This window comes from Astatotilapia calliptera, chromosome 17 (assembly GCF_964374335.1).
Source record: "Astatotilapia calliptera chromosome 17, fAstCal68.1, whole genome shotgun sequence".
NCBI classification, from domain to species: Eukaryota; Metazoa; Chordata; class Actinopteri; order Cichliformes; family Cichlidae; genus Astatotilapia; species Astatotilapia calliptera.
In genome coordinates, this window is record NC_137438.1 from 31,629,457 (window position 1) to 31,639,781 (window position 10,325).

The 10,325-nt window shown below is 39.4% G+C and overlaps 2 protein-coding genes across 2 annotated transcripts; both read right to left on the reverse strand.

Annotated features, from left to right (window-relative positions):
- Positions 1–50: 50 nt before the first annotated feature.
- Positions 51–3,765, reverse strand: mrpl42 (mitochondrial ribosomal protein L42). The gene is made up of 5 exons (XM_026147123.2): positions 3,149–3,765; positions 2,655–2,718; positions 1,274–1,358; positions 914–1,074; positions 51–161 (listed from the first exon to the last, which is right to left on the reverse strand). The coding sequence occupies exons 1-5, from the start codon at positions 3,225–3,227 to the stop codon at positions 116–118; spliced, it is 435 nt and encodes a 144-aa protein (XP_026002908.1). The 5' UTR covers positions 3,228–3,765; the 3' UTR covers positions 51–115.
- A 145-nt stretch (positions 3,766–3,910) lies between these two features.
- Positions 3,911–9,943, reverse strand: pwp1 (PWP1 homolog, endonuclein). The gene is made up of 15 exons (XM_026148150.2): positions 9,741–9,943; positions 9,543–9,601; positions 9,297–9,454; positions 9,125–9,210; positions 8,896–8,992; positions 8,658–8,768; positions 8,420–8,550; positions 7,296–7,366; positions 6,691–6,787; positions 6,524–6,585; positions 6,322–6,433; positions 5,318–5,408; positions 4,850–4,971; positions 4,652–4,757; positions 3,911–4,506 (listed from the first exon to the last, which is right to left on the reverse strand). The coding sequence occupies exons 1-15, from the start codon at positions 9,804–9,806 to the stop codon at positions 4,412–4,414; spliced, it is 1,464 nt and encodes a 487-aa protein (XP_026003935.2). The 5' UTR covers positions 9,807–9,943; the 3' UTR covers positions 3,911–4,411.
- Positions 9,944–10,325: the final 382 nt, after the last annotated feature.

Sequence of the window (10,325 nt, forward strand, 5' to 3'; positions counted from 1 at the left end):
CTGTGAAGTCCAGTGTAGTGGCTGCATAAAAAAAAATAGTAACTACTAACTTATTATTTAACAGTTTATTTAACATTATAGTGACAACAGAAGGATATCATTTGCTGTTTGGTAGCTATCTGTCCTTCGGTGGGTCCTTATTTATGCGTCGCCTTCGATACCTGTGAACAAAAAAAACAGAGGACGATCAATACAGAACAACAAGTACAGAGGCATTTTTAAAGAGAGAGCACATTTTCTTTCAGCTCTTTTACAGTTTCACAATCATCCAATGAATAAAAACAACAGAAGGAGCGACAGAGTCTCCTCATCAAAGTTGGCAACTCATCTAAATCTGCTGTGCTAACACTGTTAAATCAGCAAACCAGACGAAACAAGGTTGAGTAACCCACTTTCAAGGGAAATTTCTTCAATATGTTATTTCTGACCTCCAGCTTGCCAGTAAATATGGTGATGAAAAGCTTAAGACCACTTGAAAAATTACAAACAAACATGGTTGGATCGTAACAAGGTTCCAGGTAGAGCTTCCACATGCAACAAGAAGAAATGACAGTGAGACAAAACCTTTTTTTGAGCATGCAAAAAAACAAAAGACCTGTAATCACCCCAAAACAGAAAACCCAAACTCAGTAATAAGTAGCTCCACCGTTATTGCTGATCACTTCAAACATTTTTCAAGTGGTCTTAAACTTTGATCGGGACTGTGCAATACCAATAATACCTGTAACATAGATATATCCAGATAAACAATTTTCTATACATAATTCATCTTGTTGATCCAAATGTAAACTTTGGAGGAATAAATCAACAATAAATTACTAAAGGGAGACCAGATGAAGAACATAGGGGCAAATCTCCCACCAACCTTTTCATCACAGACCTTTGCCTATGTGTGTGTTACTTGTGTACTTACTGTCCAATTGGATAAAAGCGGTGTTTTGTAGTGAAGAACATCTTGCTCAGCTCTTCTATTGTGGGGCCGTTGTCCTTGAGCACCTCCTTGCTGAGGTGGGCCTTTAAAACCTGGTCGTGCGTCTCGACCTGGTTGGCCATTGGGTCTGGTCTTTCTATAGGCTGCAAAGATTAATTTCCCGTTTTGTAAATACACGGTGTTTTATTGCAATCCTGAAGCTTTTTCACTTGTTGTGCACAGAACAGTTACATCATTTCTAATGGCTGTAAGTCTGATACTTCAAGTTTATTTGTTATAAAATAATAACAGGTCTAAAACTATATCCAGAATACTTCTGAAACCTGCACAGTAGTGCCTTACCTGGGTAAGCTCATAGGGAATGTCCACAGTGGGATGGTAGCACACTATGGTTTTTCCATCTGAGGTCACACCAATATCCACATTACTAAAGCCAAAAATTTGAAAGATTAGTATCTATGTCAAACTTAAGTAGTTGTCACATTTTTTTTTAAAACTTAATTATTCCAACAACACAACTACAAAAATGTTACATATTTCTGCAGCTACAGTGCTTTGCAAAAGTCTTGAAGTAACAAATTCTTTATATTTTGCTAGTTAAATGGGAAATATGTAAACCATTGTTAAGTTTATACAATTCTAATGGGCTTGAAAGTCATTATTTTGTATGAACACCTTTATTCTTCAACACAGCCTGAACTCACTTAGGCAGCTTTCTTGTAATTTCTTTAAATATTCTTCAGGAATAGTTCGCCAGGCTTCTTGAAGGAAATTCAAAGCTCTTCTTTGGATATTCGCTGCATTTCTTTCACTAGCCATTAAAATGATCCCACACTGCTTCAATAATGTTGAGGTCTGGGCTCTGGGGAGGCCAATCATGACTGATGGTGTTCCATTGTGTGTTTTGCCATACTTTTTCTGCATTGGCAGTGTGTTTGGGATCATTGTCATGCTGAAAAGTCAAGCCGTTGTCTATCAGACTCCTTCCTGACAGTATTATGTGGTAAGCCAAAACATTATGATGCTTTTCTGAGTTTGTTTGTTCTATTTTGAGAAGATCTCCAACACCCCCAAACAACGACAGACCCTCCACAGTGGCTGTTGTACTTCTCTCCTGACCTCCTCTGCACATATTGATGATGATTTGAACCAAAGATTTAAAATTTAATTCATCATTCCATAAAACCTGATGCCACAAATCTTCAGTCCAGTTTTTTTGTAATTTGGCATACTTCAGCCTTTTCTCTTCCTTAAGAATGAACTAAACTTCCACTGAAACCATTTCTGATGAGGCACTGGTGAACAGTAGATGGATCGACCGAGGCATGCTGTGTCAAGTCTTTGCTGGATTTTTTCTCCACTTGTTCAGTTTCCTTCGATCTTTTAAGGATACACTTCATCCCTTGAGTTGGTTGTCTTTATAAGGAATTTATGTTTCCTTATGTCATGCATAAGAAAGGGAGTGAATTTACTGTGAAAAAGGCACCAATGACCAAAGAAAAACTTTCAAAGTTCTTCAGAAAGAAGGAGAACTACTAATTGAGGCCTCTTTAAAAATTACAACACATTACATCTGGCTGCTTGGAGTCAAAATTTAAAGTAATGAAATAAATTGTTGCTCAAGACTTTTGGACAATACAACACGCAATGCTAATTCTAATCCACAAGGTAAGCTAACTACTTTCGTCTTTGTTCATCTCATCTTAATTTGACAAATACAAACCATTCAGGTCCATCAAGAGAAGTAGTACCAACACTGGACTTCTGGCGAGCTGGGACCAAACAAGCTGCAGCAGGAAAACAAACACAACCAACACAGATGTAACACAAGTCCAGACAACTAATGACACAAATGGACACGGTTCAACTTCTTAGCTATAAATGAAACTCTGAAAGCTTAGAGACCATAACACAAGGATGGAGGCAGCAGCAGGAACTACTAAACACAGATACTAGACATGATGCTGCTACTGTGCCCAACATGTGGTACGTTTACAGTCACTAGGAAACGTGTAAACTTGTAATATATTAAATTATTCGTAGCGAGTTTTTTTTTTTTGTTTGTACAGACACACTGTGCTTTGGACAGTGAAGTCAGACTCGCCACCTAAACTGTCAAGGTTAGCCTGTTAGCTTTCACCGCTGCCATCGCTGTTAACCATTAAATCTGTAAACTCACATGACCGCCAACGATGACAAATAAAGCATAAAACTTACTTTGTACACACGATAACCGAGTGCGACCGGAGAGTCGCGTTAGGAGACTGTTTAGTCTGCACAAACGACCCGACGCCATGCTTCATTATTTTGTATGTGCAACACTGTAATATTTCCGTCTCTGCTTTCTGAGTCGGCTTCAATAGTTCCGCTGCTACACCCATCTCCTTCAATATTTCTACTCTGGCTTTATTTGTAACTCCTGCACTTAACATGCACTTAACATCTAACATGTTTGAATTATTTCAAAATCTCCAAAATGAACTGAACTTCATGCTGTTACATAAAATATTTTTAAATATCTTAGAAATGTTTTGTTTAAAATAAAATACAATTGAACCCTGGGATCCCCACAAATACTCTCAGTTCAAATTCCCAGTGCGCACATGCATCATGTAGTACTTGTGATACCTTTATTTTCTATGTTTTTCTTTAATATCATTTAAAAACATTGATTGCTCATAGTCTGTTACTACTCAGCCCTGCTGGTGACTAACAGTAAACGGAAACATTTATGAATTCTTACGTTTCACACTTTACATTATAGGTGGTTATTTTTCCATATATTCTTAGTATTAGGTCCAGTTTTAAATGCACTTCATTTTAGCACAAAACCCAAAAGAAAGTCTTTTACTTTTTTTTAAGATTACAGGCTAATAATGTACAGTACAACCACATAAATATTTAAACACCGCACATCCATACACATCCATCTAGTGGTTCATAAGTGGTTTGAAAACCAAAGAACAAAATCAACACAAATCTAATGAACTGTGTTTATTTTTTGAATATATGAAAGTTGGATGAGTCCATTAATTATTTATTTTTACACTTGAGCCAAATCAAATAACTGTACAGACTTTCCCCCCAAAATTTTTATCTATTAGCAGAAAAGGGTATAAAACCACTGTTCAGATCAGTGTGCATGGCTTTCTTGAGAAAGTAATCTAAGCAGCATATACATTGGTAATGTACATTAAAAAAAAACTGCCTTGATTTTAAATTTCACCCAGTCATTCAAAAATCCAAAGAAGTCCACCTATATTAATATAAGAGCAACTGTTCCTCGACTTTCCTGAACAAGTCTTTAAATGTTCTTGTCAGCGGCCTCATATGTGGCTGAACTGAGCTCTTTGGTTCCTTTGAGCCTGGTTTTCAAAGGTTGGCCAGCCTCTCAGTGGAGCTTCCACAAAGAAACCTCAAGCATGGCAGCTTGATGTGTTTCCACATTAGCTCAGTTTATCCATTTTAACCAGACTGTCACTAGGAGACCTCCATGTCAGATGTGGCTGCAGTGCTGGATGCCTGTGATCCCGTACTTGCCACCAAGCGTTCTCGACTGCCAAAGACCTCGGCCACTAAAAGCAGTCACAACAACATTATAGCATCATTAACTGAAACAGCATCAAAAATAAATGTTTGCCACTTTAGATAACCACAGAACAAGTCGTGCAGTTGCTTTTGGAACTAATTTCACATGATTTACAAATGATTTAACTTTACCTGCTGCAACATCACTTATATCCCAAACTCGCAGACCTTCCTTCTGTCCCCCAAAGGCATAGATGAAGGGCAGGTCGGGGCAACATGACCCGCAAAACAGCACACCCTGATCACAGGTTACAAAGTCAGGTTAAACATCTTTTAACAACCACTTTTTATACACATGGAAAAATAATCCACAACACACCACAAACTTACCATTTTCATATCCCGCGAGTGCACCAGGTTGGGTTTGTTGCCTAAAATGTCCCATATCTTAACATGTTTGTCAGCTGAAGAGGTGACCATGCATCCTTTAATCTGGCTGCTGAGGGCCAACCCTGCAGGAATTCAAAGGGGGTTAGGCGTGGTTTCTATAGCACAGTCATTACTGTATCTTTTCAAGAACACAAGGAAAGGAAGGCTCCACTTGGTTGGGCTAAATCACAGAGCCTCAGTGTTACCCAACTGTCTTCATGATTTCCTCCAGAAAGGAAGTGGTTTTGAGATGATGATGGAAAAAAGCCAACCACGAGTTTTCCCACATTTCTCTGGTATGTATGAATAATGTCAACGAATGCTTCCATATGTTCCCAAATGACTCATTTCCAAGAAAAAAAAAGCCTCTTACAAAAGAAAAGCTTCTCTAGAGTTTAAACTGAAAAAAGGGACTGAACACACACACACCTGACACTTCTTCATCGTGTGCCCTCAGTGTGAACACCGGTTTATCTGAGCGTGCATCGAGGCAGTAGACAAAACCATCCTCTGTACTCGCCTGAAAAATAAGAAAAAAAAAAAACCCCACACGTAAAGCACACAGCTTATGAAGAACTGACAAAATCAACAGAATGAGATACGCAAAGTCATTTGCACAATGACCACACACCAGCTGGAGTCACAGCTGCTCAGCCGGGTTTTAAAAGGAATGTGATTTAATGCGGTTAAGCTTTGATGCTTTTGTATAATTTTGTTTTTCATCCTCTGATGAAAAATCAAAAAACTGAGCAGAAAAAAAAATCTGTAATTTATTGTCTGGTGAAAACAATGCGACTGAAACAAAAGTGGTTTCCCTAGCATAAACCACATCTCTACATGTGATTATGCTGGTCGAGCTCTGAAAATGACCTGGACGTCAGCCAAAAACATCAATGTGAAGCACCAGTGCTGGGAGAAGGCGTAACAGATGGGTCATTCTGTGTCAGCTGAACAAATGCTTCCCAAGCCTGATCACCTTACATTTCCCTGAAAAATTCCAAGGGAGTGACACACTTCTTAATAGGGAAAATGCCAAATTTATCTCTCTACTGAAGAGATAAATTGACATAACATGTTATGTTATGTTATGTTATGTCATAGCATAGCAATATTCCAAGTCAGCACCTTTTCAGGCCCAGGCAAAAGCTTCACCTTTGATGTGAGAGTCATTGTTACAGTTAAAAACAATTTGTATGTAAAGAAATTTTAAATAAACTGTCTTACAAACAGTGGCGATGACACTTTGCATATTCAGACATGCCCCCCAAAATTAAACAAATGACATTTAATATGAGCACTGGCACTTTTATGGGAGCTGAGAATAGCACTTGTTTCTTAGAAAACTTGGGATGCTCTGTAAATTGAAATGCATTTTACTGTGTTCTGCACAGCTTGTCTACTAAAGAATCCTGGAGGATGTTTTAAGGACTCACCAGGAAATTGCAGGGTGAAAAGTGGTTCCAGACCAAACGTTCCACTTGGCCACTGAACCTCCACGTCCGATAGCTGCTGTCTGGACTCCGACAATCATAAAGTACAGCTGTCCTGTAAAGAGAACATGTTAAGCCTCCAAACTTTTGTCAATCCAAAATTTTCCTATAAAATCTGGTGGTGAGGAGAACAAATGACACGAACTTGTCGTAAGATCCCGATAGCAAAGTCTGGGCTTCAAACGGGTGGAATGTTAACGTCTGGACCTGAAAGACAAACATGTTTGTTACCCAGCAGCTTAATGCTGTAATTTCTGGGAATGCAACACTCAATATAAACTGTGAATTGTATTTTTATTTCTCATTGAATACCTTATCAGTGTGTCTGCGCAGGGTTCTGGCTGGCTTGCCTTGAGACATATCCCACAAGATAACAGTTTCATCTGCAGAACCGCTAGCCAACACGTTCCTAAGAAAGAGGGGACTGTGTTTCAGGAAAGACCCACTGATGTACAGATACATACAGTTATACCACATGCATCTAATATAAACAAAGTATATGCACATCTCTCAGCCTCAAGTAAAGGAATTCAAGTATCTCTGGGACTTGTTTACAAGTGGAAGGAAGAGTGGATCGTGTGATTGAAAGATGAACTGATGCAGCATGTTTAAGTCTGTTGTGGTGAAGAGAGACCAAACTGGGAAGGCAAAGCTGTCAGCTTACTGGTTGACTTGCTTTCCTACCTTCACCTATGATAAGAAGCAGGGGGTAGAGACTGAAATAATAAAAGCTCAGATACAAGCTGAGGAAATGAGCTTCATTTACAGGAAATCTGGGCTCTCCATTAGAAATGGGTCCATTTTCCGAGAGTAAACGGAGGCCTGTTCATCTCCGTTTAGACTCCTTGCACCGCAACCCACATGAGAATAGGTGGTAGAAAATGGATGAATGCATATTAATGTAATCTGATACTGACCTGGCCAGCTGGTTCCAGGATAAATCCAGCACTGCATCTGTGTGCCCCTCAACAGGTTCTGCTGCTGCCCCCTGTTATTTTTAGAAGAACAGACAGAAACCGTTAATTACCAACTCAGTCTCAACCTATATTAAACCCTTCAGAGTTTACTAAATGGACTGGTACTAATATAGTGCTTTCTACTAGAGCTGGGTATCTATTTGATTTCTATAACTGAATCGATTCAATTCAATTTTGACTCAAACAGTCAGAAATATTATAATTATGATCATTTATCAGTACATATTCATATTTTTTATATGTACAAAAACAAATCTGTCACTTGTGAGACTTCATTAGAGGTGCCAGCATCACAGCAGATGCCTTTGTGTCAAAGTAACTGAGGATAAAACACAGAAAAACATGAAGATTTTCCTGTCCTGACTTTTTATAGCAGATAACCGCCTTAAAAATATTCTGCAGTAGATCAAAAACTGAAGAAAACCACAAATCAACATATGAATATTATCTGATACTGCTAAAGTGAAGCAGAGCAAGGTTACAGCGGCCGACAGCACTGTACACAACGGTAGACTGGTGCGTAATGAGCAAATGAATAATGCAGAAAATGGAGACTTTTGACGGTAAACTGGTCTCTGAGTACACTGAGAGAGAGGGCTGTGCAGGAAGTGTGATTTTTATCTTGGTGGAAGCAAAACAGTGAAAGTAAGAGGGAATTCATGACAATGTTTTTCAAACGTGAAGCGTAGTTTTGATCTTCTTTTGTTGCTGGTTCAGTAAATTTTGGTCAGAGAGTGACGAAACCTGCAGCTTTCAAATCTGTAAGACGTCAGCTTTCACCTGATGTCGTGTCTATGTACGTGCTGTCAGGTGAACGAGGGGATCCGCACCCATTGTTTACATCTTTTTACCTGCTCTCATTTCCTTATTTAGTTGTTTGGCAGTTGTTGAAATAGTTTTGTGAGTTTTAACCTGAGATTCTGATATTTCTGGTAAAATACATTTACATTTAAAAATCAATTCAGGATTTAATGAAAGCGATAGAAATTCACACACTCTCACTCTGATGGGCATCTGAGGGTTCAATTTCTTGCTGAGAATAAAACCACTAATTAGGTTTTTACCTTTTTGCTCTTCTTTTTCTTCTTGGAGGCTTTTTTGCTCCCCAGAGAGAATGCCGGCTCTAAACAGTCCACCACATCCAGATCCCACACGTCTATCTGAGGGGTCATGTTGCCCACAGCTGCATAGTTAGCTGTAGGGTAACACACACACAAACAGGAGACAGTGCTTGCTAAAAGGTCCTATACAACGAAACAAGAGACTTTATCTAAATTGCATTTATCATTGATGTTTTCTTACATGTTCCTTCTGCAGGATTTGGGTCAAAATTTAGCCACTCCACACACAGTGGATAGGCTGGCAGGAGAATATCGTGATGAACATAAAGGGAGTCCTCCTCTGAGTTGTAAACTGCAAAGTAACACATTTAGCTTATTTTAAGCCACAGCAGCAGTATCCAATGAACAAAACTTCCTTCTATTTGCTGAAGACAATCCTCTGTTATCTGTCCACTGGGTCAGTAAATGAAGGCATTTACCAAAGATTTCCAAATTGCAGCAATCCTTCTCTGCTTTGCCTGCCAGGATCAGGTTGTCAGTGGGTTTGATTTGAAAGTCCTCGCGCTCATACTGGTCCTAGGAAGGAAGTTATCCAAAATAATTAACACAAATTTCTTGCACTGGAAAACAAATGAGGGGTTTTAAAGTTTATAGCAGCTCCTCAGGCACAACACAGAATGCATGCACTTATTTTTGGAGGCCACTCACTGTGTCTTTGATGGTGATGTAAGGATCCTCCTCATTAGAGCTGAACACTGTGAGTCCAGCCAGGCTGTCACCAAGATTAGCCGTCACTAAAACAGAGGCAGAGCACCAGAAGATATGGGATGAAGCGGCAAATCTACTCAAATAACCAAAGAGCACCTTGCCCCTTCCTCACCTGCGTCTTCTTCATCATATTTATCCAGGCCATACTCTGCTAGCTCATCCCCCTCCTCCTTTCCTTCTTCACTCTCATCCTGTGGCACTTCAGCAGTATCACTCTCTTCAACAGGTACACCCTCAGCATCTTCTTCTTCGTCCTCAGCTGCCAGTTCCCTGGGGGCATTCAAAGAAGTAAACAAAAAGTACATGACAGCAGGCACAGTGTGATGGGATACACGGGAGCAGTGAGCCTTTAACATACCCCAATTCTTCTTTCGCTTCAGTGATGATTCGCTGGAGCTCCTCCTGGCTCAACTCAACCTAGAGTTAAATTTTAAAAGTGGCTTTATTATTTTAAAATATATGTGCCATTTGCTCGAGGTTCAATACGTGTAAAAGTTTGGGCACTGCCATGTTGACAGATTAGCCGCCGGTCGGCTAACATGCTAATGTTACTTACTTTATCCGGGGTTTCCTTGGCAACGCCTCGTTTTACCCACCCGATACAAGTAATCTGGGAGCTCATTGCGGACAAACTGTGCGGTTTATGTACTCAAAACTTTATAAACTACACACTAAAAGACTATTTAACCTCAGACACGCACACTGGGGGCGTACATGTGAGTTTCACTGGGTCCTGCGACGCGTCTTGATGGCGTTGGAGGAGCGTTGAAAAATCTGCCTGATCAAAAATGTAGCAGAGAAACTTGACTTCTGAATTGAGATTTCTAAGAGGAATCCCTCAAAAGCAGAATGTCAAAGTAAGCCCACTTTGAAGAAGTTTAATTATACATGTAACGCCTGAGATTTATATAACAAAAATTGTGTAATTTCAACAGTATGTTTCAGTTTTACTATTTGTTGAAGAAATTCTGCTGTAGTACACGAAAGAAATCTGTCAGCACGACTTAAATAGCAAGAAATAAATAAGCTGTAAATAAGAGTTCTCTTAAAACCCCCCACAAAAACTCTGGACCCATTGCTAACACAATTTCCATAGCAGGTAGTGAAAAAGGGAACTTTTGTCATTTGTTTATCAGTTACT

Bases quoted from the DNA above. Each gene is read 5' to 3' on its own strand.
- mrpl42 (XM_026147123.2), bottom strand. From the start codon at position 3,227: ATGGCGTCGGGTCGTTTGTGCAGACTAAACAGTCTCCTAACGCGACTC. The intron at 1,359-2,654 runs GTTTGTATTTGT...TTTTGGCTTTAG, and splicing joins TCTCTTGATGGACCTGAATG to TAATGTGGATATTGGTGTGA. The intron at 1,075-1,273 runs GTAAGGCACTAC...TAATCTTTGCAG, and splicing joins TTCCCTATGAGCTTACCCAG to CCTATAGAAAGACCAGACCC.
- pwp1 (XM_026148150.2), bottom strand. From the start codon at position 9,806: ATGAGCTCCCAGATTACTTGTATCGGGTGGGTAAAACGAGGCGTTGCC. The intron at 6,788-7,295 runs GTCAGTATCAGA...CCTCTTTCTTAG, and splicing joins TCCTGGAACCAGCTGGCCAG to GAACGTGTTGGCTAGCGGTT. The intron at 4,507-4,651 runs GTAAAGTTAAAT...GACTGCTTTTAG, and splicing joins TATAAGTGATGTTGCAGCAG to TGGCCGAGGTCTTTGGCAGT.